At 43.8% G+C, this 27,321-nt stretch overlaps 2 protein-coding genes across 3 annotated transcripts in view; one reads left to right on the top strand and one right to left on the bottom strand.

Annotated features, from left to right (window-relative positions):
• Nucleotides 1–202: 202 nt before the first annotated feature.
• LOC142590294 (uncharacterized) lies at nt 203–21,296 on the bottom strand. Of its 2 annotated transcripts, XM_075702301.1 has the most exons (11): nt 21,090–21,296; nt 20,770–20,949; nt 19,122–19,195; nt 16,667–16,780; nt 16,031–16,069; nt 15,433–15,497; nt 14,738–14,832; nt 13,627–13,717; nt 8,996–9,272; nt 5,320–5,508; nt 203–3,415 (listed from the first exon to the last, which is right to left on the bottom strand). In XM_075702301.1, the coding sequence occupies exons 2-11, from the start codon at nt 20,915–20,917 to the stop codon at nt 3,302–3,304; spliced, it is 1,206 nt and encodes a 401-aa protein (XP_075558416.1). In that variant the 5' UTR covers nt 20,918–20,949; nt 21,090–21,296; the 3' UTR covers nt 203–3,301. The 2 variants fall into 2 exon arrangements, with proteins under 2 accessions (XP_075558416.1, XP_075558417.1); XM_075702302.1 differs by lacking the exon at nt 21,090–21,296 and having other exon boundaries at nt 20,770–21,080.
• A 220-nt stretch (nt 21,297–21,516) lies between these two features.
• The window catches only part of LOC142590293 (sorting nexin-8-like), a 32,208-nt gene continuing 26,403 nt past the window's right edge, over nt 21,517–27,321 (top strand). Inside the window, exons 1-2 of the mRNA XM_075702300.1 lie at nt 21,517–21,712; nt 21,847–21,974. Of these exons, the coding sequence (XP_075558415.1) occupies nt 21,691–21,712; nt 21,847–21,974 (150 nt within the window). The 5' untranslated portion in view covers nt 21,517–21,690. The remainder of the gene's footprint in view (nt 21,713–21,846; nt 21,975–27,321) is intronic.

Genomic DNA, 27,321 nt, shown 5'->3' with positions numbered 1-27,321 from the left:
ACTTGAACAGGCAACCTCGCTATGCTCAGCAGCACAACACAGCATAGCAGCAGTTGTTCTAAATGTCTATGCATGGTTATGCAAGCATAAATGCATTGGAGAGGTCAGAGCAATGTGCCTTGCCCAGTGTCGAGCATTGCACGCAACTGTTCCCACATTTCACACTTGCCCACTTGTCACTACGATAGGTGAAATGCAAGAGTACGGTGCAATGGGTTTTATTTTTGCACAGACAACACACGGCACTATATTTCACTGACACATAGTACACTGCCCTACTTCTTGAGCAAAGCAAACAAAGTATACATACAATTTCATAAATGAAGACGTTTTTGTAGGTCGACATTTCAAATTGCAAACATAAGCTGTGATGTCACTGGCAAAATACACCCTGTCCCATAAAAAAAAAATACGGTAACACAACTGGTAATTAACCTGCCATTTAATTCCCTAGTAGCAGATGAATTCACCAATTGTACTGCTAAGCCAACGTTTTTTGGCTATTGGTATGCCAAGCTAGTTATGGTGTAGCCAATTTGTTTAAACTTTCAGAAACTGAGAAGACAGGAAAAGAAATCCTTCACATCTGGCATTCACAGTAGCATTCACTTGACAAATGGGTAGGGCCAGCAGCAACAAACAGCTGTTCATTTAAATGCGATCTACAAGCCACGATACACCTCTTCATGCATATTTCAGCAAGCTGAAAGAAAATTTCACAAGCCTCACTTGTAGGTCATGTAGTTGCCTAGACTTGAGTTAGTCTGTTCAAGTTAGTAGCCTGTATGGAAAGTTTAAAACATGGAATGTCACTTTTGCCCCCCCCCCCCCCTTTTTTTTTTCGAACAGAAGTGGAAAGCACACTTTCATGCATTGAAATTGTGTCATTAAATTTGTTCCAACAGAGCTGTTGCTAGTTATGAAAATGTGCAGCCTGGAGAAACCTGAAAATTATATAAAGGCCTAATAAAGCAAGCTTTTGGCTATTGCGGGAGCTCTGCAATGCTTCGCAAGTGCAAAGGACAATCCTGCCTATTGACAATGCCTTGATGAACATCTAAGCCAAATTTACTCCTGTGCACCCAGCACAGGGCTTGCAATTTCACTCGGGACCGCTTGCGCTTTTCCTGAACTTCTGCATTCACTTTTCATGTTTGCTGCGACGCAGCAATAAGCAAGATTGCTATTGGCTGGGTTTCTTTGTACATTGCGACAAAGCTGTGCCTCTGGCAAAAGTAGGAAATGTCATAACTGACAAGGCAATCGCACCACGTAGTGGTGAAGAACGACACCATGGCTTCCGAGGTTTAGCAGCAGGTCGAACTGATGATCATGGAAGTCGCGCTGATACCAAAGCTCAAGTGAATTATGCATGGAGCAATCTAGACATACTTCGGCACAGTAGGAATCCCAAGTGCAGGGAGGAAGCTGCGAAGGTGCTACAGAGGCAGCATTTGACTTGATAATTCCACTCATTTGAGGCGCATTTAAGTGCTTTTTTGTTTGAAAAGGTTCATCAAGGTTATATTCCCATTTCTATCAAACATTCCACATCTTTGACAAAATTTGTTGCAGAGCCTCTTTAAAGGCAGATGTAAAGTCATAAAGGTTGTTAAAAAAAATGTGTCCGAAGCCTGTACTTCTGATGCGAGACAAAACTTGGACATGTTCCAAAGTAATTGACAAGGTTTTACCAAATAGGCATAATTGTAAAAAATTAATTGCTGAAAAAACACAAATGCTTTCCTAAAACTGTCAGTGATGGTACAAACGAGTATTGCATTGTTTACTACAAAACATACAAGAGCACATACTTTCTCAACATACTGGACTACATGCAAGCAACAATACCATGCTCATGTAAAAAATAAGTAGCGAGGTTCTTTGAAATGCAAGTTTCTATGGGAACATCGTGATGATATGAGCTACGCTACACCACCAACAAAGAAATGCGAGTATTCTGAATCGCAACGAAATAAAGAAAAGGAAGAGCTGGAGTATCCCAGCTTTGCTTCTTATCAATAGTTATGTGCACAGCATCAACAAGTAACAAGCTCGCTTCAACTTCACAGTCTTGTGGCCTTTCTAATCACATTGAAGGCGCTAACATTTCATTACTAGTACAAAGTGCACGTTAAGCAAACGTGCGAGGTGTGTAACATACGACACCTACGTTCCGTGGCGCCGCATGTTGCAAATCCCACTATGCCCACAAAACAATAAAAGAAAACGCATCCCTTTAACGAATGTTGGCAGGTAACTTTTTCTGTTAGCTGCACTGGCATCTCGCAAAATTTCTTCGTATGAATAAATCGTAGCTTGTGTTAGTGTTGACCTTCCTGAATGCAAATTCATTTTAGACAATTCTGAAATTTCGTGCTTTCATTTGTACAACATGCAGATGTGTAATATCCTGAAGAAGGGTTTTTTTGCTGGGCTTGTTGGTGCATACTGTGGGTGAACTGCATGAGGACGGGACAGGAAAGGAAACTGCTGTGCTCCTGTTACTTTCCTTTCTTGTTCCGTCCTCTCCCCAGTTCACCCAGAAGTGTTAATATCCATACATCCATCACTGCTCTCAGAAAGGGGAAGGCGAAATGCAATTCATGCCCCGATAACCTGCCCAAACAACTGCCTGCAGCATCCGTCTTAAAGGTTACCTGGCACAAAGTCTGTGTAAAGCAAAGCTCGACCATCAATTTTGCATGTTTCAGTGTAGAACTAATTTATTCTGTCATTATCACTGGCACTGCTGCTCTTGAAGCGCTGTAGTGGCTTCACGGCAATGCATAGCACATTTGTATGCAAGTACTGCACTCTGGTATGGCTTCACAGCAAGACCGAGCCCGTTGCCAAGAAGCCACACATGAAGGCAAAATCTGTGCTCATCTTGCAAGACTGCTTTCTGTGTAAATTCGCAGCACAGTTTCTGCCAGCAAAATATGACGCGTAATCATCGAAAGTGCTATGTCCAGTGAGGCTTCTGTAATCCCGTTCCTTCGCACTTTGTTCCACACAATACAGGACAGAGGATGACCACATGCTCTCAACATACACATCTCAAAATAGTAATCAGCTGCTGTGAACACTGGTACACAGACCCGTGGGCAGAACACAAATGCATTGGCAAAGGTCACAGAGGCTGCTGCGAGAGCGCATCGTGACAAACTTTACGGCATTCACTGCCATGACACGACGACAGAACTTGTACATTCCAGCATGTACCAAATGTGCATCATGGAATGAAAAAAAAAAATTTTTTCCCCTCTTTACACTGAGTTTCTGAGCAGCTCCAGATGTTCTATTTGCGCTCCGTCGGCTTTGCCTTTGACGGCACCTGGGAGCCTTGCGATAGGTGGGAGCCCTCCGAGAGCCCAGAGACTTCAGACTGGCTTCTAGATGCCAGGCTGGCTCGCTGGATGGAAAAGAAGCGGTCTCTTAGAAAAGTTACTGAACCTACAGTCCTCGTTAGTGTGGCACATATTACCACAATAAAAAGACAAACCACATAGAAAAGGACGGGCAGAATCGATCAATCGGCGTGATTTGACAAAAGATGGCGTTGACTGAAGTGATACATCTTGCACAACATAAGCCACAAAGACTATCACAGTAATTCTGCGAAAAGGTGTAATAAGTGTCAACAAAAAGAAGGGTCGAACAACTAAGCTGCATATCATGATGTGTGCTCACCGAATACAACCCCCGCAAAGAATTTCACGTAACTTGACCAAGATTTCTAAAAACTGTAGCGGCACTTTATAAATGGATGAAACAGCAGCATGGTGTCCACAATCTTGAAACTTTAGCAATGCACTTGAGCAGTTGAAGAAACTTCCGGATGCAGGTTGCAGCCTTTTGTAGACAAACAAGGCCGACAACATTGTGTTTACATTTTGAGAATCTCAACATTTTCATAGCGTACATAAAGCCTAGTTTCAGATGGTTTATGTATAAAGCAGCTTCCTTGCAAAATTTCACGTTTGAAATACGAGTAGGTGCATCATAAAAATGGACATTTTTGATCCTAACACTAAAACACTGCTACTTACACTCGCTATGAATGACACAGAACCCAGAATACTTGAGAACCAGTGCAGACTAAGTACTGGTACTAAGTACAATGACTAAGTACAATGATAATTGCACAACATAATTAACAAGTCATACCACACTTCAAACACAGCTTGCATATCTTTCACCAAGCCTTCTTGCACGCGTAATTTCCACAAGCTTAATCTTAACCCTCTCTATGCCTGTACAAATACCTTCAAGTACAGCTTCTTTCCCCGCACAATAGAAGTATGGAATTCCTTGCCTGGCTGCCTTCGTTCACTCCCGATAAGCGAATTCGAAAGTGCTGTCTATGAAAACCAGTATAGGTAACTACTTAAATCAGGTTTAGTTTATACTTTATGTGTGCGTGTTGCTGTGTCGTTGCTTTTTATGAATCGATGAAAACCATTTGTAAGATTTTGTAAACGATTGTAACGATGTTGTAAGAGTCATTGTTGATTTTACTTTATTTTTGTTCAACGCTGTTTTTACCCACTCCTGCAATAGCCCTCCTATGGGGCTGCAGTATGTATAAATAAATAATAAATAAAATGTAGTAGTGCCTGCAGTGGGCAGAAATATCTCGGAAGTGATGTTGGAATTTGCGTCACACTCTGCTGATCACCAACAAAGGTTGTTTAATAAAGAATTACGGACTCAACAGCCCTGCAGCTCTTCCAAGATTGTTTCATCAAAATATAGTACTAGTACTCCCTTGTAACCAATTCAGCCAAAGCAAAACTTTACTGCAGCCAGCCTTTACGCAGTCACATGAAACTGGTGCTGGCAGACATGCAACAAACAATTGTTTAGGTCGGAATAAAACATTCACTGTGTAAAAAATTACAAAAAGTTCCGCTATCACATCAAACTTCAATAGGCAATAGCACCACTCCAAAGGTTGCAGAGGCTGGGCCTGTAAAGTATCAATAGAGATCAATCTGTTGCAATTTTAACTTATATGAAACATGCACTCTACCAAAATTTCTTAAAATGAAAATAAAACACAGGCACTGAACTCTGAGCTGTTGGCTGTTTGCCCTTGCTGATAACATGCCTAACACCACAATCGGTTTGTAGCTGCACATACAAACTGTTTTAGTGTAAGAATCGCTTTGTGGAAGCAGACAAAGATTCTGACGTCCTGGAAGCCCCAAACGTTGGCGCACATCACATTGCGATCATGCGCGTTCCCCACCGGGTGGGTTTCTGTCAAACAGAAGACCAGGTTGCAATCCCAATTTACAAAGGGGCATTGCGTACCCGTTTGTGCTGCCGCCACACCCGCTGAATCTTCTTCGCAGCATGGTGGCGCCGGACCTGTTCAACCTTCGGGTCCATTAACTGACTGGATGCGGCTGGCTTGACTGTGGCAGTCGGTTTGGATGTGGCTACTGCTGCGGCAGGTGCCGGAACTTCCTTGCTGTTGCTTGGCAGTGTTTGCTGCGGCTTCTGCAAAAATTGAAATGCATGCTTGTCTGTTCTCTCATTTGCTTATTAAATTTATGCTGACACATTAAGAAAAGGCGTTCTCTGATTTAACAACCATTTGCTTTTGCTAATTCACAATAGGTTGAAGAAGTGCCTATTTCTTGCACGTTCTTGAATGTCTACACACTCTATCCTGGACTATGTGTTCCTCTATGTCGCTTGTAGGTGCATATGAGTCGTTATACTGCACTTATCCTAATCAGAAACATCTAATCTAGATTTATGCTTGTTGGGAGCCATATAGGTAAAAAGGAAGATTTACCAATCGGGGCCATAAACTACAGTGTATGTAAACAGGAGTATGGCACACGTGCAAATACATCCACGATGTAAACAGAAGCACTGTACGAGACATCATGCAAATACTAGCACATCACAGAATGACACGAATGCTCAAGACTATCTATGCATTCGCTCCCACAAGATGTAAGACCACACAGAAGGCATAAATTCAAAAAGAGTTAAGAAATTGCATGAGATTGTAAGTTACCTTCGCTGACATTCTAGCTGCACAATTGTGCTTGCAGACTACCTTCTTCCTCTTCTTCTTACTTCAAACATGGCACATGCTCGCAATATGAGTTGGCCACAGAGAATGAAGGATCTTTTTGTAAAATTTTTTGTTACACAGATTGCAGCTTAGTTGTATGGCCCGTTGACCTTAAACACATAGACTATAGTGGATGAACAGTGTTGCCATCTGTGGGCTCCAGAAAGCTTCAACAAAGCTGAAAGTTGGGGCGAGAAGCAAGTTCAAAGTCATTACCGTAAAGCAAAGCTGCAGACAATGCAGGGACAGAAGAAGGCATGAATACAGAGAACGGCCTTTTGCCCGTTCATGGCCCTATAGTGGGTTGAGCCATAGCACTTGGGACCAGCCAACTAACCACATTGTTCATATGTTACCTAATTAATGTTTATTTATTTATTTGCCTACAGCTCTACTTTTAGTGGCATTACAGCAGGGGATACGCATCTTATAAGATGTAACATTAATTGACACTCAAATATAAGCACACTAAAAATCATCACTACACACTATGTAAAAATTTGCAGGCAGAAAAACATTCCAGTCCGTTGTGGTTCAAGCAAAAACTGAATAACGCAAGGTGTCACTTCCAAAAGTAAATGTTATACGGGAACAGACATAGATACAGAAAAGATCACAGATAAGGCTGTCTGTCACTGGCTTGTCACTAGCCGTCTGTCACTATCACTAAAGAACAAGCCTCCTTTGGCCTTTGTGCTGTCTGTTACCATTAGCGAGCCATGACAAGTCGACTATCCCAACAATAAGTTTTGTCTGTCCTTTTCTTTTTGTATGCATCTTTGTGCCTAATGTCCATTTCTGCATCTGTGTTGTCTGCTGTGCACTTTCTAATTTAGACGGCTCTCATTTTATGCAATTATCATTGTTTGGGAACGTCGTGCACTTTTAGGACACTTTGTACCTATCCGTCTGTCTGGGTCTCTAACTCTTTTCCTGCCAACTTGGGACACTGATAGTTCAGGGTCTGATGGGTGGAGCATTGGACTGCTGCACTGACGGAACAGGGTTTGGGCAAACTGGTGACCCCAATTGGTGAGACAGCTGGTTTAACCGTCAGACCAACTTGGGTAATGGAGTATAAGCCACTGGGTGTATGTGCCGCTCTTCAATAAAAAAAAATATTACTTACAATATATTCAGTGCTGGGCAGAATCGAACCTGTGACATACATATTGAAAAAAATTTCTAAACATACCGGGTGTTGGGGATCATTTATTTATTTATTTCTCAATACTGCCAGTCTCTTTCCAAGACCATAGCAGGTGGGCGTACAGATTGTACATGCAGGTATATTAATACATCAGCACCACACGGAAAAACAGAAACGGGAATCTAATGCAGTGACAGTCATCACAAAGGTATAAGAGCGAAAGTTATACACAATAAATTGCCTTAATGATAATTAAGAATTAATGGCGAGCTGAAATTCTATGAACACACTCGTAACACTTATAATGTGTACACACTTATAATAAAAATAATATACAAAGAACACATTTTTAACCTCGGATAGCAAAAAGTAACAAACAGCAAAAGATAAGTTATACACGGAATGGAGTGGTACCCAGGCAGGTAACAGTAAACCTGAAAACACTTTGTTGTGAGCACTCGGCCACTAACGTGCTTCCAATGATGGTGAAATGCCTCTAGGGCTGAGAGTGTTCAGCGTTAACAGATGATATTTTCTATTTTTGAAGCAAAGTCTGATAATGAAACTGAGGGATCTAAACAATCCCATTCCCTGACATAATAGTATAATTAGATAGAAATGTTCCGTGTCAATATATGTTGCTTTAATTCAAGCATAAGTCTCATGTTTTGTTTCTGATAAACCTATGAAATCAAAGGTAACTGCAGTGGATGCGAGGAAGCCACCAAAATATTATAAAAGACTTACCTGCATCATGGCGATTCATGCAGAGCAACCAAATAGCACATTTAAGACAGCTGCTCATAGTGCCTTGAACATCATAAAAGCAATGTGACATGAAATGCAAAGTCGCAATAGAGACAACAAACCCATGGCTAAAGACGTACTATGTTTCGCATGTCGTGAATAGCAAATTTCCCCACAGTGTGATGGCATTTGGATGTGTCTCTAACGAAGAGGAAGAAATGCCCCCACAAGGACTCTGGCTCAATGTGAATAGGCACGTGGGTGGATCGGGCGGCTTCTGCGGCTCTTCCTCAAGCCACTGTGAAGGTCACACGTGCCAGATTCCGGAGCTGCCTCAGGGCGTTCGTAGATGATAAGGGTGGCTTTTTTTTGAGAGATTTCACTTTGCCATCTCTTCAGCTTTGTTTTGCTGAAGTTATGACCTCTTTTCGCATGTCGCACACAAGTGTCAAACTTACCCCGAACAACATGTATGTTCACACAGGTGCCATGTGCAGATTTCACAGTGGTGCCACTAGACTTTGCAGCGTGTCCACATAGGGACCTAGCTACATACACGCGTTATACATGATGCATTTTGGTGGTGGCAATATGTTGAGTCTCTACACTGCTGCTACGCTAATCGAATTGACATCGACATTCATTGTAAAATGTGCTCTGCCGGAATTGTTTTTTTTTCTCAATGTGCATAAGGAACAATGTCTCAGTATCTGAGATTTTATTACACTTATGCCACCCAATTACCCTCAGCAAGTTAACGAAAATTGGGGTATCACTAGCACACTGAAAGTGTTGCATATCTATTGGACTGATCAGAAACTCTTTCTCTGTCAATCACCATCAAATGTCACTTATGCTAACATATTCTTGGATTGTAGTGCGAAGTGATACAGACAGAGACTAGAAGCAGACTAGTCTCTGTCTGCGTCACTTCGCGCTACAATCCAAGAATATGTTACCGTACCAACTCGCCCAACTTTCTATCCTTTTGTGTCACTTACACTGTTCGGAGGTGTTGATCTTGGCTCGACTGAAATTTCCGACGTGTCTGTCCTGTCGTCTGGCTGCGGGGGGCCTCGGGTGACACTGAAGGTGTTTGAGCGTTTGGCTGTGGCAACATTCTTGCGCGGCTCTGTGGCAGCTGACCCGGCTCGGCATGAACTGGCTGGTCTCTGGCCACTGCCACGGCCAGGCGTCGGTGTCCTTGTCGGCGTCTTCATGGATGTTTTTGCTGCTGCCGCCGGCTGCAGCTGGGACTTCAGTCGCCGAATTTCCTGTCTGAAAGGCAACAACCAACAAAAGTGGTGGCTGAACTCCTTATTAATCACTACTAGAAGTAGTAATACTTTCAGTATTACATGACTTATCATGGGATACCATATGATACATACCAGAGCCATATGGAGCCACCAGACAACGAAGCAGAGGAAAGCATGGGAAGCAACTCACAGCCACTGGGAACCAAACTTGCAACCTTTGCATGATGCGCTGAATGCTTTACCAATTGAGCTACGATGGTGACTGTTTCCCCATCTTCTTTTGTTATGCATTTCTGTGTGGTGTACTTAAGCCTAGCCCTGGGACCGTATGCTGGGGTGGGCTCAACTCCCACTGGCCACTTCTGCCACTTTTATTTTCATTTTCCTTATGTAAACATTTCGACCTGAAAAAAATATAGTTTTTTTTTCTCTTGTGCTTTCCTTTGCTTCATATGGTGATCACTAACAAAAAAATTCAGCCCCTCAGTTCTGATTCTTGCTCATAAATATCAGGGGTATGGCAACATATTACACTTCTGCTACTTGCCCTTCCAGTGCACTTGGTAAGTGGGCAGCGAAAAAGTACCACACAGTGGTTCTGAGCTAGGTTAGCCGATTCACATTCATTATGGCGAAACAGCGCTAGTGACGGGACAGGTGAAGTAGACAACGCAATGCGCTTCAAAAGAATACCACAGACAAAAAAGGTGCATGCCCGTAAATTCCTGCCATCACATCTGTATCTACTGATTTATCCGATCGGCCAGAAATGAAAAATGATCGATCGAGAGTAGCGCTCCTGATGTCACAGTAGTAATAAGTGGGAGGCATAAAAAAAAAAGAACGACTGATGGAACATCATTAGCATTAGTCAGCACTCAAAGAAAGAATAAAGATAGATTTAGCTTGACGTCTACTGTCCATTCTGCTGGGACCAGTGCATCCACCACCAGTGCGGTATGCACACAGCTTCTAAGCAGGCATGTTATTACGTGTGCTTACAATGCTCATGCCAGCAGCAAAAGACAGAACACTTTCCCTGGCTCCAACAGAACGCACTAAGCAGTCTGCGACAGTGCGCCCACACTTGGCGTCCTTCGCTTTTGCAGCCTAACACACTGCACATCTCTGGACAACTATGCACGCGCCTTCGATACCGGGACAGCATGACAGCATTGGTGAAGTTTCCTTTTAAATTGTTATTAGTAAAACAGGTAAGGCATGAATTGCGGATTATAAATTTCACAAGCACCTCCAGTGGAGGAGCATCTTTGCTGCTTGGCTCGTCTATGGCACGAGTTTGAAGTAAGGGTAGGGACAAGTAATGCAGAAATTAGGCTCGAGACTGCTGCAAACCTGGCCGTGCAGGATGGGTAGAGCGAGAATGATTACATCAGCAAAAACAGTGTGTGCGTGGCTGCTAGGTATGGAATGCATGTGTGTGCTTGAAGAGAGAACTACACATGGACTGCCACTCAACATGCTTGCAAAACATTCATATTTAAGATTTACGACTTCAGTTTCTGACTTTTGCTCCTGAAAAAATACTAGCAGCAGGATCGCTCGAAGAGGCTATCAAACAGAAGATATATTTCTGCTGAAATTCTGAAGCATTACCAAGACATCTACTTCAGGGCATGTAATTCCTGTCACTGATATGCAGATTATACTATGTATCACAATAGCAATATTTCATGCTTCTAAAATGCGGCACACTTGGTTGCCGGGCAACTCAGTTTTGCAATAAGGCCATCCTCTCAATGGCAGGAAGTGTAGATTTTCAAAAAGCAAGTGCGCAACTTGATGCCGCAAAAGAGAATGGATGCCCTGCTACAACCACAGAATGAGGAGCTTCGCAGTTCCAAGCGTGCAATGCACCACAGCAATGCATGTCCCCAGAGTATCAGTACGCAAGCACAGAAACCTCGGAGCACATGCATGTTGCCCTTTGATGCAGTGTATTGTGCTTCTATTAGAACCTTTCAGCATCACGCCATAGTGGGAACTACAGATACATGCCAGCGTTGGCATCAGCTCTCATCTGAATGGGGAGGAAGCAACTCTTTTTATTTGTGTTTTTTGAAAGAAACAACGAAAGAAAGGAACAGCCAAATTCTGCTGGCCACCACCACCGGCGATGGCTGTCACCAGAACAACGACCAACAATGGTGGGTGAAGTAAAATGGGAATAGAATAGGAGAAAGTATTGGGCGAGCAGAAAAGCAAACAGGGACTATTTTGTACATTTACTGTATTTAAAAACAGTGAGCATTAGCGCAAACATGTGCAGGGCACACCACTAATGCACGCTGGCTAGTGGGCAGGATGGGCCATATTGCCATTGTGCCGACGCACGGTTGTGACTAAAGTGAGATTCCGCTTTTGTTCACAGCACAATAAGGTGTCTATATGTAAGTGGACACGTCCCCACCTCCTCCAACCTTCCACGCATGTATGCCAATATCTGGCAGCTACAGACCTGAGCATCATTGGCGTGTCTACCCCGTGTACCGATTCAAGCAGAGGAGAGGCAGAAAACTTTATTGCATGAATTGGTCCATTTCCAGAAGCTTTTTCCACAATCGGACGCGAGCTGACACTGGCACCAGGTGCATGTCGTGGGGCGTTAACGCACGGCTCATTGCTCTAAAAGATCCATAACACACTGATGGTTCACTTTGTAATTGTGATCTTAACTTCCACTGAGTCATTAAAGGCACCCTTGCTTATAGAGTCAAACCTCAATACAATGAACATGGATCATCATCACCATCATAATATCATCAGCATATTTATATCCACTGCTGATATAAGCATGTGACAAATACAGTGGAACCTCATTGATACATTCCCATTACGTACATTTTCCCAGCACCAATGTTTGCAATCGAGAACACAAAAAAAGACTCAACAGAGTTGCACTGATTCTTGATTGGTTCATACGTTCCTGGAAAACACGATTTTTTGGCACCAATGTTCAGTATGTCGCAAAACAGTGATTGTATGATACGTTTTGTGGCCACTAGATTCCATGTAAACAAGAAAATGCACAAGGCGCGCTCGATCGAGAACGGTAAATATATATATACTGGTATATATAGCTGCCACCAGTATATATACTGCCCGCGGTGGCAGGTTCCCTGCAATACTCGCCCGCCCGTCTCAACGTGAAAACGATGGCATGCACAGTTTCTTATTCCGGTACCAGCAAATCTCCGCCCCGGTAGTCGCATGCCGCACTCACAGCTATCGCCACCAAACCTATCGCGATAAGCATCTTCACGTATCTGTTTGACAGCACGTGGTGCGTTTACATAGTTCCATTGGTAGCATGCTGCACGCTTTTAGCAGGCAATAACCTGAACGCGCTGCCGTTCCCTGCTACAGGAGGCGTGATGTGGCCCTCACATTTCGCTTCGGCGGCATCCGGCGTCGCCCACTGGCTCGATTTCATCTCGGTTTCCCGTCGCCCTAGTAAAACCCGCGCAACAGGAAAACAACAGAATGCATCTCGGGCCGGCGGAGCACGCACACCAGCTCGATGCGCGTCGGCGCCTCGTGCCACGACGATCTGTGCGACGCTTTGCGTTGCGTAGACGTCAACAATAGTTGAATCTTTCAAATTTTTTGGTTACTTCGGATCATACGTTTTCCCGGTTAGTACGTTTTTCCTCGCGGCTTTTTCATAAAACGTACGAACGAGGTTCTACTGTATATGCTTATAATGAATAATGTACGTAATGAAGGTGCATATTGTCATGTCGTAGTGACGGTGGACAACCACAGCAGCACACCGCAAGTCACACAACTAACTGTTCATTGGGTGAGCCTGTACCCAGCAAAGCAAGTAACACTGAGAGCAATGATAGCGGCCAGCACACTCATCGGCCGTCGAAATCCGACTTATGGGTCAGACACATCACCTATTTATACTGACTATTTACTGACTATTTATACTGAGGTTCCAGCATAATTGCTGGTGTGCACCAAGTTCTAGAATTTAGAGACTATTTGCATCACGCATGCAATCTGATTACAAAAGGTTTGGCGACAACAGGTAAAATTGATTATAAGAATCGAGAATGTTCTAATACATGCAGATGTGCCCTGCACCAAGCGATAACGTTTAACATTTGTTAGTTGGTCAAAAGCAGTCACCAGAAAAAGATAAACAAGCACACATGTCAATATGATGAACAGGTTTGACTGTATTCGTGCAAATGCAGTATATTTAGTGCTAGACAATGCGCTGTTTAGACACTCAAGCATTTCATCATCTCAACACTTCTTGCACAATGGCATACAAAACACACGAGTGACTGAAGCTCATCTCCAGATGTGAACATTGTGTTATCCAACAACTGTGCTCTCACTCTTTTTCCTTCAGCTGGAAACCCAGTCGGCGGTTCTCTTGGCTGATACGATCCATCTGCTCACGAAGTTTCATGAGCTCAGCACTCGACCCTGCAATGCAGCAAACAAATGCAGATAAAAAAATGTAATTAAATTATTGGGTATTAAGTACCGCAACAACAATCAGATTATGACGCCCGATGTAGTCGGGGGATTCTGGAATTCTGGATTAATTCTGACCACCAAGAGTTTTTTAACATGCACCTAAATTTAAGCACACGAGAATTTTTGCATTTTGCCCACATTGAAATGTGGCCCCTGCAGCTGAGACCGAGCTCACAGCATAACATCGCACCCACTCTTGGTGCTTTTTGACCATATATGGCCCTTGCACCAATAAATTCATAAATCATCATTATCATCATCGTCGTCACTCGGCTACCACAGCACAGGCACAAAAGTCTAGCAGATGAAAGGGTAGCAGCATATCAAGTGACACATGCAAGTTAGTGCTCATGCGTCTCCCATCTTCTTTCACCGTCCTCATCAGGTTGTGTGCTTAAAAGTGTTTTGTCATGTCTTACCAACATGCCTAAACAGCCACAATATGCCCAACACACAGCCTATAGAGGAACCAAGCCCTAGAAACAACAACTCCATGAAAATAAGGAATGGAAAGTGGGAGGAGCAGTCAAAGAACAGTGCAAGTCGCCCCTGAATTGCAAGTATGAACGTGTGCAGCTGCAGGAGTGAATTGGAGCACATGCTCCTGTAGTGCTAGATCACCTTGATTTATGCAGACAATTTTATTCGCACATCCAAACATGCTCATAACTGCACAGACAAAAAAAAAATTTTCTATCATATTATTTGACAACTCTGTTTAGCTTACCTGACCAATGCTGGCTTAAGTGATAACCCAAAAAGGTAGTAGTACTGTTAATTATTTCACTTTTCCACATATAACTTCAAGATTACAGATTTTTTGTAAGCAAGTTAAAGATCCTCAGGTGGTCAAAATCCGGAGTCCCCCACTATGACGCACCTCACAATCAAATTGCGGTTTCGGCACGTAAAACCCCAGTATTCGTTCATTCGTTCAGAACATTGTTCGGCATTTCAAACGCTTACCTCGTGGCTGACTGCTTGTCAGCCGAGGTTTGGCAGGGTGCATTTTCTCTGGTGTGGCTGTCTCTGATGAGCGTCTCTGGAGGGCCTGAAGTTTTCTGTTGTTTAGACATTGAGAACATAGTAGAATTCAGGGTCAAACATTTGCTATTTCACGGTAAAAATTGCACACAAGATAGTTGGTCAAGCAATCTGACTTACGTGCAGATCAGTTAAGGAAACATATCTAGAGCTCTCAGCCTGACCCTCGCCAGCGAACGATAGAACTGAGAAACAGCAAAATGCCACACGACTGCATTCTCATGTGCACAACGGACATCAAATTTCATTTCTTCTATTTTTTTTTTCGTAATTACGGCACAAAGTCAAACTGTGCCAAGATGTTCCATTTAGATGCAGCTTCAGAGCAATACATGTTGCAGTGCAGAGAAGCTGCACCTGAAAGCAAAATCAGCATTGTAGTGAAAGCAATGTGAATCTGTCAATGTGTGAAGCATCTGCAAATACAGCTAGGCTCAACTGAAGCAGTTTTTGGATTTTGTCATCATGATGGCTTATACTCAAATCAGTGACAACAAACATATGTTAGCCAATAAAATAAAATTTGTCACTGCTGCTGGACAGGTGCTACCACAATTAGAACAAGAACCACGAGTTTGCAGCTCCTAGAAAACACGAAAGAAATGCAAAAAACTTACTTCAATTTGTCTTCCTTTTCTTTTAGCTGCATTTCGAGTCTGGTACACTTTTGCTTCAAGGCATCCTGGGCAAATTAAAAAAAAAAAAAACGGGCACAGCTTTTTTTGGTTTTAGCAGACCTTGTAAGAAACAGGCGTAAGAGAGATTCTCTCAAAACAAATACGAAATTTGAATTATCTATATAGATTTGCTTAGTGCAATATGCTTGCATGTCTAGTTTAATCAATTCACCACACAAAGATCTGACACTCATCGGTATCTCCATCTGTCCAGTTCACCAAAGCAACACAAAGTAAAAACAAAGGTAGTTACACTCGTTTATTGTTGCATCATTAAAGCAAGCAAAGGCTAATCTTTTACAAACAGCAATACCTGCTGCTGCCTGCATTTTTATTTTATACAATTCACAAATTAGTGACAAATGTTAAATACTTGGCAGTTATACACCTTAAAGAAGCAACAGAAACGATACTACTAAAAGGTTTATCTCTTGTATCAACTCTGGCACTTGCATGTGATAACATGCATTTGTCTGTGATATCCCAAGTGATAACACAGACAAATGAAAAAAGAAAGTGAGATAAGAAGGGCACTCACATCTCCTTTCTTCTGTTCCTGAGCAGCTGCCACCTTGTCCTTGCATTGTAAAGAGACAAAAGGTTTTGACAAAAGCCAGACATCACATACAGGGCCCTCAATATTCATCATAATGCTTATTTTCCAGTTGTTTCTGCCCTTTAGAAGTCTGGGAATGATAAAAAGTTGCATGTAACTCAAAACTTTTTTAAAGATGTTGCATCCCCTTAACGGTCAGCATGTCTTGCCAAGGGCAACAACATGGTCCAGCATTACATCTTTCTTTTGGCTGTTGCATTTGTAAATATTTTGCATGCACACCAAAATTGATGGCAGTACCCCCTACATTCTGGTGACTTCTGAATGTGCAGTTAGAAGAGGCTACTATACAAAAAAAAATCAAGTGTTGAATCCTATAGCAAGGAATCTTGCGCTAATTGGGGGATGTTCGTGTCAGTCAAACAGTGCTAGGGCAGACAGAGACTAAGAATGGTACTCGCACGTGCACTTGTATGTGTACCGCTTAGTTCTCGTTTGCTTTCACACCATTTGTCCAGTACATTAAAGACATTAGGCTAAGAATGCACGCAAGCATGACAAGGGCACGTAACCGATTGCCTTGAAGAATGCTTACAGGATCAGGGGTAACGGCCTCACCTTGGCTGTCTGCGTAAGCTTGTCCAATTGCCTCGACTTGCGCACACAGTCCTCCTCGAGGCGCTTCACCTTTGCCTTGAGTCCCTGGTTTTCCGAACGGAACTGCGCCACCCTCTGAAAATTCACCACTGGCCTCAATGATGTTGCGTGCTTGCAGAACGGACAACAGCGAACAAGTTTTGTGAACTGATATGCATGACAATAAGCACAGTTGTTGTTGCAGCTTACGAGCACCATTGTACTAAACGTCTATTTACATAATACTGCGAGTAGGTTTTTTTACACTATTAGACTGGCCTACACAAGGTGGCTGCGAGCCTGCCACTCAAAGCCCTGTTGAAGCCAAGGGTTTATTGCAAACAGCAAAAGTGTAGAGATGAGGAGAGTGCGGCAAGACTAGCAACACTAGCTCGTCTGCTCATGCATTATTTGCACTTCTACTATCGCGATGTCTACCATTTTGTGTGGGTCAAGCGAGATATGCAGAGAAGAGCACTTGCAGATTTTCCCACATCCCCTATATAGACCCTTTAGAAAAGCACCAAGCTTATTAAATTCCCCACAATGCACGACCGCACAAAATATGACGGCCAGCACAGTTAAAATGGCGATTACTGGGCAGCTGGTGCGACATTCTTTATTTTCACTTCTTAAATATGATGGGAAGGAATGCACAAAAGCAAGAACAATGCACCAGCTGCGCATAAATCAGATTGTTTTTAAATGCAGAGCGACCATATTGCGGGAAATGTGCATTGCGGGAAAGCCAGCCTGGCACACTTATAAAGAATTCATTCTGGGTCCCCAAGTAACCAGTGATCCAGTCATCCTGAATGACATTTGGTCAAGTCAACAAGTGCACCACAGCTAAACATCTGAGAAACAATGCCTTCACGAAATGCTATAAAGAGGAATAATGAGTCAGTATGGATTGATAAAATACATTTCTGGATACCAAGAATGTCAGCCTAACCATGAGCTGAGTCATAGCAAGCAATGAAAGATACAAAATAATAAAAGACAGCTTTTAAGTTCCCAAACTAGCACCTCATGACATAATGAATTTTAAGAAGCGTGTGTAGACTAATTACTAGTTTATCCAGAAACAAATATTACATTTCACTCTAAAAAAAACATGGACTCAGCCGAGCGAGTTTTTGAGAGCTTTTTGTTTTTGAGAGCCAGAACATGCAAATTCGTTATGTCACACCAACATACCAGTGTTGTGGCTCAGGTGAGTGAATAGTACTGCTGATCGTCATGCATTTATGTCCCTGTTTCACACTTTCTATTCTGTACCCCACTCACCTATACATGTTATTTGGTGTCGAGGGTATAGGCAAAAAATAAGTAATTTGGGTGAGAAAGCTCAACCATCTGCCACTGATTTAATCCACTATTTCGACAAGCTATCATAACCTAGTGTAAGGCATGGCAGATTATTAATGTGAAAGCAATACATGTCCCAGGAGGCAGAAAAGCCAGCGTTGTAGGCAACGAGTGGTACCAAAAATCATCATCACCTGTGACGTCATGAGTGTCTTTTATGACGTCAGTAGTGATACAATATTAAAGTTAGAACTTGAGTAAGGTGACTTAAGGAGGAGTAAAGTGAATGAAGGTGAATTATAGTGGATTAAGGTTGGTACAAATTAGAGCAAGGTGGATTGAGGTAGAGATTTGAAGGACATGTGACAATGTATGATTTCACATATCATGGACTTAACCTATTAATTAGAAAAGTCATGATGCTTTTGCATCCAAATCATATAAGGATACTTATGTGACTTTCAATATTGCATTACGTCAGCTCTGAGGAAAGTTCGTTCATTTCTAGAATGCTCGAAACAATGGAGGGAGACTGAGGCTGAAAGGCCCAAAGAAATACTGTAGCTGTAAAATATGCCATAGAGAAGCACTGGAATAATTTTGGACACCTGCGGTTTTTTTTATGACTATGGACAAAACAGAACTGGTCTCTGAGTGTGCTCTTTCTCACTAACTGTGATTCTGACCGCAGGCTGGCAATGTGAGCAGATTGGCACGCACATGAGCACAAAATGACAGGCACGCGTGGTGCCATGTTTCAACACCAGGTGCTTGCTTCGTCAGAGGGCGCAAGAATGCAGTTTGACACCCGCTCGCAGATTCCAAAAGATGTTGCACCCTCTCGTACACTCAATGCAAGGCACAGGAATGCTTTTACGTTTTGTCCCCCTTTGAAATGTACCTCTCACAATCTGGAATCAAACCCGTGACCTCTTGCACAGAAGCATAGCCAGTAAGCCACTGCAAGCCAGTTGGTACCGAAACACAGAACAGAACAGGGTAGAGGACAGCACAAACTTCAAACATTTACTCTCAAAGGTGTCCCATCTCTAGCGGCTGTTCTTTCACACATATTATAACACTTTGCATGCTGGAGCAGAACACCAAAAACAGTATACGTTCTCACTTTCTGTAATGCTGCCGCTTCTTGGCGAAGTTTTTCTGTTGCCATTCGTGCCGAAGCATTCGGAGATCTCCCACCTGCGCAGATGACGTGTATGAAAAACAAACACACTCCTGTTGCTTAAGAAAAATCGAATCCAAAGTTAAATGTACTGTATGTTAATGAAGCGTTAATTGAGACATAGTCCACTTTCATGTTGTGTGTGTTTGTAGTGTGGCAAAAGAAAAAAAGAAATAACGAACAACAAAGATACCAAGTATAGTATGAATTTATAACGAAGGGAGAGTTTCTCCACCTGTTGATATATTTCAAGATCAAACGCATGGCTATAGACAAGGGAGCTGTGTTAGTGTAAGCTTTAACACCATATATCAGTGTCAAAACAGTCAGCTAAATGGTGAGCGCTAATCAGGTTGGCAATATGAAACTTCGTTCCAGTGCACAATTGAACACGGACAACACGAACGCCGGACTTAACTGAATTTTATTGACGGAAAACAGGGCTTGTACACAGGGGGAGAGGGGGGCGCTGCTAGTGCACAGGACCACCCAAAAATATTTCCTTCGTCCAGGCGACATTCATCAGAGGCGTCGAAACCAAAAGAAAAAAATGAAAAGAATAAAAATATTAAAGTAAAAAGGTGGAAAACCCCCCTTTTTTTCACATCACTCAAGTACAATCTTGCTCATCTCCCGCCCTACCTAGCTGATTCGACACACACGTTTGCCCTGAGATAATCAAGTTCTTTTTTCATGAGCACAACAGAAGGCGCACTGACGTAGTAATCGTTTTCATTAGAGATACAAAAGGCTTAAAAAATTTCCCGGTTTTTCTGAGTGCTAAATTTGCGCAACACACATGTTCATTCGAAAAGCGCCTTGCATGCTGGCTTGTGCGAGCAATGGTCGAATGTGGTCGGTTAAATGACCAGCGCCACTTAGTGAAGTAGCATTCCTGCGATGCTCTAGCAGGTGTTCATTCAGACAGCACTCAGTTTGGCCAATATAGCATTTCCACAGGCGAGGGGAATACTATACACAACACCAACGTCACATTCACATAGTCACATACGTAGGGTGGGAGATGAGCAAGATTGTACATGAGTGATGTGGAAAAAGAAGTTTTGTTTTTTTTTCACCTTTTTACGTACTTTTATATTTTTATTCTTTTCATTCTTTTTTCTTTTGGTTTCGACGCCTCTGATGAATGTTGCCTGGACCAAGGAAATATTTTTGGGTGGCCCTGTGTACGTAATGCCCTGTTTTCCGTGAATAAAATTCAGTTGAAGTCCGGCGTTCGTGTTGTCCTTCTCTTCTCGTCCGTGTTCAATTGTGCGCTGGAACCATGTTTCATAATGTCAATTACAACCAACTAGCCCAGCTGTCCATACTTAGCAAGTTGGCATATCAGTTCTGCGGAATTCCACAAGGTGGAGGACGGTTCATGAAAGGAAGAACTGACATCCACCCGTACGTAGCAAAAAACTACAAAGGGAACCCACACGGCATACGGGTGGATGTCAATTTTTTCCTTTCATTCAATCATGTTACACCCAAATATTCCGAGGTCATGCGCGGCGAGCGTGTCGCAATATTTGCGCAAAAAGTCTTTCATATAAAGAAGTTTCCTCTCGGCCAGTTAAAAACGTACGCGGCTCTTTGGGCGCTTGGTTTCCGTTCACGGCCGGAGTTTTTGTTGCGCTCGAGTTCGGTGGTCTTGGTGCCGGCGCTGGGGGCTTCGGCGTCCGGGGCGCGGCGGCGGGCTTCGTGGGGATGTCATTCTTGACCGGGCCGTTCATTTGGTGCCAGCCCTGAGGAAGCGACGTCACGCCTGCGAAACCGAAAGCACTTTCTCAGTCAGACCGCCATAACGAAAATTACAAAAGCATAAGAGGCGTCGTAGTTTGCCGAGTACAATGCGACAAGCGCTGCGCCGCCGCCGACTGGCGTCGCGCGTCAAATGACACATACGAGTTCGGTGTGGAGGAGACGAGCCAGAACTTTCAGCAAGCTACTGAACAAGCTGCGGGGGGCTCCGCACGTTTCATTCGAGCAACAGGGGGCCAGTGGATAGGTGTTTTGCTAGGCTGTGACGACGGGCTGTCAAGTTTCTAGCGTCTAACGCACGTCGCTCACCATGGCAACGGAGCGAAACAGCCGCCATGTTGCCAAGTGAGAGGTGCGATGGTGCAAGAAAATGTGGCACGCAATGGCATACACGTTCCAGCAGAATATCATTTATATTTTTGAGAAATAATAAAGTATTTATAAGCATTACCCTTCCACAATAAATATTGTTTGAGTGGCCAAATTTATTTAAAGACTCTCCTAAAAGTTTTAATAAATTTACTTGTCCGCATCGCACTCTGCGCGCACCGCTCAAATGGGGGAGGGGGTTCAGGGGGGTGGAGAAAGTTGCCTGCGGGACGTCGCGTCGTTTCCGTGCGGCAATGCATCTCGCATGTGATACCTTCGGTTCGTCTTGTAAACCGGTAGTGTTTCCCGAAATAAGTGTGAAGTAATGGAAACGCTGCGTTGTTGGTCAGCCTGGTTCTGAAAATTTCGAGGCAGCATGACGGTCGACTTGAGCGTCGGTGAGTGCGCAAATCATGCGAGCGTGTTTTGGAGGTGGTTCTGGTGCGCTTCTCGGTTACACATGCGCCGACGCACTTGAATGAGTCGGTAGCATTCGTGTCCTGTTACTTATTTTTAATGTGATGGCTTGCAGGCGCCGTGCCGGCACTTTACAAGGAAGTTCACAGCCTGCTGAACCCGAACGACAGGAACGAAATCGACCGCGAACTTTTCGGCCGGCTGCTGGCGTCGACAAATCTTCCCAAGACGACGTTGGATCAGGTGGGGAGGTGATGATGGAATTGAAATGAGGGCAGTTCAGACGGAAACGCCTCCTTTCGTCGCGCGCAAGATTGCGGTGGGGGTGCGGGGTGAACCTGGATAAAGAAAGATGACCTTTTTTTGTTCTTTTGTTTTCCTCTCCTCAACTGACCGCGTTTTTTTTTTCGTCGATGGCTCTCTCGTGCGCGCCGAGCGAAAGTCATTTGCGGGCGAGCTCAGCTGGGAAACCCGTTCGGCAAGTTTGTTGTTCGCTCACCGAAAAGGGTAGTGCAGTGCAGCGGAGTTACGGCAGTTGTGACATATGCATGCGTGTTCTCTTGTGTGGTTCAACGTCTTCGCTGGCTGCTTGCGGGGACAGCACCGACTTTTCGGCGAGCGCTGTCGCCCAATCCTCGGCAGTCTAAAGTTCTTAGGAGCGATCGTTCTACTTTCGGATTGCTGAAGCACGCCGCTCGGCTAGACGCGTAGTTCTCTGCTTTCAATCAATGACCGAGTTGGTTTATTTATTTATTTGTTATTTTTTTTGCGCGAACAGTTTTACCACTTGGTCATGCCGGCATTGAACGCCGGTGTGTCACACAACTGTTATGAGGCAATTTTTCGGCGGAGAAAGCTTTCTCGGCGATCCCGCGCGTTTTCCGCGCTTCAGTCAACCGCGGGAGATCTCTTGGCTTCAGCGCAGCTCACATCGCGGCCAACCGCTACGATTACGCATGTTCTCACCGTATGGAGGTCTAAACAATGATAAAAGCCTTACTGCGCATGTAAGTACGAATTCGCGTTAATTGTATCAATTGGTATACGACGACAACGTCCTGCGCGCGCTGCGTCGTGGTCCCGAGAAGTCTCGAGTGGTTCTCCCATGGGCCCCGGCCAGTGGAGCGCGCACGGATCGCGACTTGCCTGAAGTGCGTTACAAAATAACCGTTGTCCTCAATTGTCTTGCGGCAAGTGAGGAAAGGTGTAGGCATACAATTATCTCGTACGCACGTCGATCACAAGGCGGAGGCGGGGGGGAGGGGGGGGGGAGGCGGCGGGAGCTATAAAGACCGATATTTGTAGGTGGAGGAAAAGCGCTGGCGGTATGCTATATTGCGTCACGTGAGCTGCTGCTGCGATAGAAGCATTTAGATACGTGTTGCCTTTCAAAGATAAGGCGAACCGGCCTTGGTCTCCGTCCTCCCGCCTTTTTTTTTTATACACGCCTCTTGGCTTTGGTGTCTGCCCTGCATATGCGTGAGGGTTTGACAAAGATAAGAAACGTTAAAACGGGATAATGCACTGCTAACAGATATTTTTCCCATTGTATATTTGGAGGGGCGTGTCAAGATTCGAGCTAGCAAGCATAGCAGCTAGACCAGGGATGCAGGAATGGCTCGGGTTATAGGAGGTAGGTCTTTTACGATGTATGAAAAGCTTAGTTGCAACCTCACATTTTGTAAGGTTTCCCTTATATAGACAAGTTAACAAGTTGATCTCAGTTAAAAATATTGTTGAATGGGCAGTGCACATGTTGCTATAATAGCTTAAGCAACTTAAGCTATTACGTCCCTTATTACAAAGTCGGAGCATCATTTTGTAAGATTTCTATTGCTACATCCCTGACTTCAAAGGGCAAATTGGCGTAACAAGTCTGCATTGCATTATAATTTGTGTGAAAAGAAACATTCTTTATTAAGTAGTTTTCTAGAGTACTGTTTGTATACAGTAAAAGTCCCCCTTATAACGAAATTTTTTTGTTTTAAGTTTTTTCGTGGTTCCGACAACTCCACATGCATTTTGAACTAGATTACTCGAACAGTAGTACCGGACTCTGCTTAGTACGAAGTGCAAAGTGGAAAATCCGCATGGGGCCACTTGGTGTAGCCAGCACGATGACCCGTCACATTTCTTCGCATGAACCTGCCACTGCAAAGACCACTACAGAGACCACCCCACCACATAGCGGCAGTTTCTTCTTGGCACTAAACAGTATTGTGCAATTTTGCCACTGTCATTGTCGCCACTGTTGTGTACAGATTTGTTTGAAAGAGAGAGAGAGAGAGAGAAAGCTCTTTATTAAAAAGCAGTGGTTAGCTTATATTCATCTACATGCTACTCTGCTGGGAATGAGTATGGCTTTGTTTGAATATATGTACTTTTAAACTCTGTTTTAGTACGACCAAATTTAACTAGCTCCCGTAGGTTTGAACTGTACATCCAGCATTACTGACTCTTATAGTTCCTCTGCTTTTAACGAAATACCACTTATAGTCAATTTTATGTTCCGATTGTACATGCTATGTAGTGCTTGAATTGTGTACTTGTCGTACTATGCATGTCGTTATTACTGGGAAGTATTCGCAGTTGTACTTGCAAGTTCACTACAGTACTTCTTATCCCATGGGCAACTTATAGAATCTTCATTTATCACAAGGTTAATACACTTAGTTTTATTGCTACACTAAAGGTGCACCAAAGAAAATTTAAATGAGCTGTTAGCTAGTAAAATAAAATATGGTTCTGCAAATATACCCTTTCTGTAATTGTAAAGCTAGCTTTCCTGTGGGGCAGCTTGCCCAACGAATGGCGTCAGTCATTTTTGCAAACAGTGTGTACATACCAAGTTCGCTTGTATTATGACACAGAATATGTATGTGTGGCTCTTGTGACACCACACACGAGACGGGCTCAATCCAGCACGTGCATCTAGGACAGTGTCTTCATTTGAATCTTGACCTGCGCTGCCATTGGTTGGAGAAACGTCCATTGCAGATAAGTGCAGTTGCGAATTTGTAGAAGGGTGTATAGACAAACGGACCACTCTCACCATGAGAGCAGATTTGGTGTAAGCCAGTGAACAATGCAAGAACAAGGCAGGTAGCAATACCCTCCTGAAGTTTGTGCAGCACAGCTCATCATGATGTCATAAATTTTGACGGCATCTGCTTGTGTACAGTCAACTGTTTATTGGTAAGGAACTACACTCCAACCTAAAGAAAAGAAAACACGGGGAAGGCGGGAGATGGAAATTCAAGACGATGAGCAAAATGAGAACAAGGTAAAAGGGGGAGCCAATGTTTCGACAAGTGGACTTCTCATTTTCAAGGCAACATGTATAAGACAAGTCTATTTGTTGAAACGTTTGCTCCCGCTTTTACCTTGCTCTCGTTTGGCTCATTGACTCCAACCTAAAGTAACTCGGGACACAACCTAGCAAGTTTTGAGTACTTTCATTCTGCCAAAATAGTCAAAATGTGGAAAAAATACTTTAAAATCTTTCAGGTCATTCTAAGATTTGGGCAGTGAAGTTCTCACTTGAAATTCAAGATGGCCATTTTGGCTGTCATTTTCTCAGGTAATATTCATCCTTGTACCACTATATGAATGAAATTAGGTTGGAGAGAACACTTTACCAATATTAGTTCATTTAGTGCTGTTCGTCAAGGTCCCTGTAAGATTGTCATCACCAGCCTATTATTTTATGCCTACTGCAGGATTAACGCCTCTCCCAGCGATTTCCAATTACATCTGTCTAGCGCTAGCCGATTTTAACTTGTGCCTGGAAATTTCCTAATTTCATCGCCCCACCTAGTTTTCTGGCATCCTCAACTGCACATACCTTGGCACCCATTTCGTAACTCCAGCGGTTATCTGCCCTATGCATTACATGGCCTGCCCAGCTCCGTTTTTTTCTCTTAATGTCAACTAGACTATCGGCTATCGTCATTTGGTCTGTGATCCACACCTCTTTCAGTCTCTTAGTGTTACACCTAACACATTTCGTTCCATCACTCTTTGCGCGGTCCTTAACTTGTTCTTAACCTTCTTTGTTAAACTCGAAGTTTCTGCCCAACATGTTAGCATCGGTAGAATGCAATGATTGTACACTTTTATTTCCAGTGACAGTGGTAAGCTCCCAGTGAGGATTATGTAATGCCTGCTGTATGCACTCCAACCCATTTTTATTCTTCTGTGAATTTTCTCCCCATGATCAGCAAAATTGTCAGTTTCGTAAAAATGGCAAAGCATAAGCGATAGCAAAGTTTAGCATTGTGGTGCTCTTTGGATCGTGTTCTGTTCAGTAGTATTGTAAACAACAGCACATCAACGGATGGAGGACAGTAAGAAGACGGTCACACAAAATTGTCTAGGGTTCAATAACAGAAGCAATGTGTTGGCACAGTGCAGCACGCACGGCAAACTGCTGCTGCTGCACAAAAGAAACTGCACCACGGCAGCTACCAGGCGTCTCGCAATGCTGGCACAATGAACATCAGCAGCGGCATTGCAGGTGTCACACCTCGATTATGTGCGAGACGAGACTGAAGGAAAATCATTGGCATTCGCAGCTGAAAGTTTACTGTCCATTTAGCTCTAACAACTCTATGCACATGGCTTCTTTCAAGGAACGCAAATTTTTGTCCGAACAATTCTCATTCTAGCAGCAGAAGGCAGAACGCTGCCCCGGCTTCGCTTTAGAGCCAATTAAAGCACCCACTTAGCTTCGCCGTTTCTGCAACCAAACACACTACGCATCTCTCACATCTATGGAGACCTTCCATGCGTGGTAGGCGACAGCAGCTCAAAGGCACCTCGAGTCTTCCTATTGCAAGTACCATATTTACTGTATTCTAACGCACCCTCAATTATAACGTGCACCTGTTTTCTATGGAAGCAGCGTACCTTGCCGTCAAGATTTTCACTGCGCTGGTACGAGTCACATGGGACAATAGATATCACTCGTCGCTATCGGACAACTCCTTATCGCTATCAACAGACCAAAGCATTTCATCCTCGGTGCTGTCCATGGCTTCAAAATCCCGCACTTTTTAAAAGCCTTGTTGACCATGGCAGATGGGATCATGCACCATACATCTTTCACCCATCCAGCAAAGTCCTGCAGTGAGGCACGCACGCTTCATTTTATTGGCGGGCGTGAATTCGTGGCAGCCACTGACAAGCCATTCGGTGTAGAGCGCCCGAATTCTATCTTCCACTGGCTTGTTCAAACAACCATCGTGCAGCTGGAGCTGCGACGTCATGCCACCGGGTATCACGACAAGGTCGGTGTTGCATGCAGCCAGTTTGTCCTTGATGCGCTGGTCAAGGTGGCACCTGAACATGTCAAGCACAAGCATCCCACGCAGACCCAAACTGCCGCCAGGTCTCTTCCGCCAAACGCTATCAATCCAGTCAGTGACCAAATCCATGGTCATCCAAGCTTTTTCATTTGCGCGCACAATCACACCACTCAGAAACACGATTCCTTTCGGGAGCGTCTTCCATCTGAAGATAAGATACGGGGGCAGCTTGTGCCCATCCGCAGTGCAACAAAGCATTGCGGTGACTCCAGTTTTTTCGTGGC

This window comes from Dermacentor variabilis, chromosome 8 (genome assembly GCF_050947875.1).
Source record: "Dermacentor variabilis isolate Ectoservices chromosome 8, ASM5094787v1, whole genome shotgun sequence".
Taxonomy (NCBI): Eukaryota; Metazoa; Arthropoda; class Arachnida; order Ixodida; family Ixodidae; genus Dermacentor; species Dermacentor variabilis.
The sequence above is the reverse complement of the archived record's forward strand: the minus strand, read 5'-3'. Positions and strand labels throughout refer to the sequence as shown.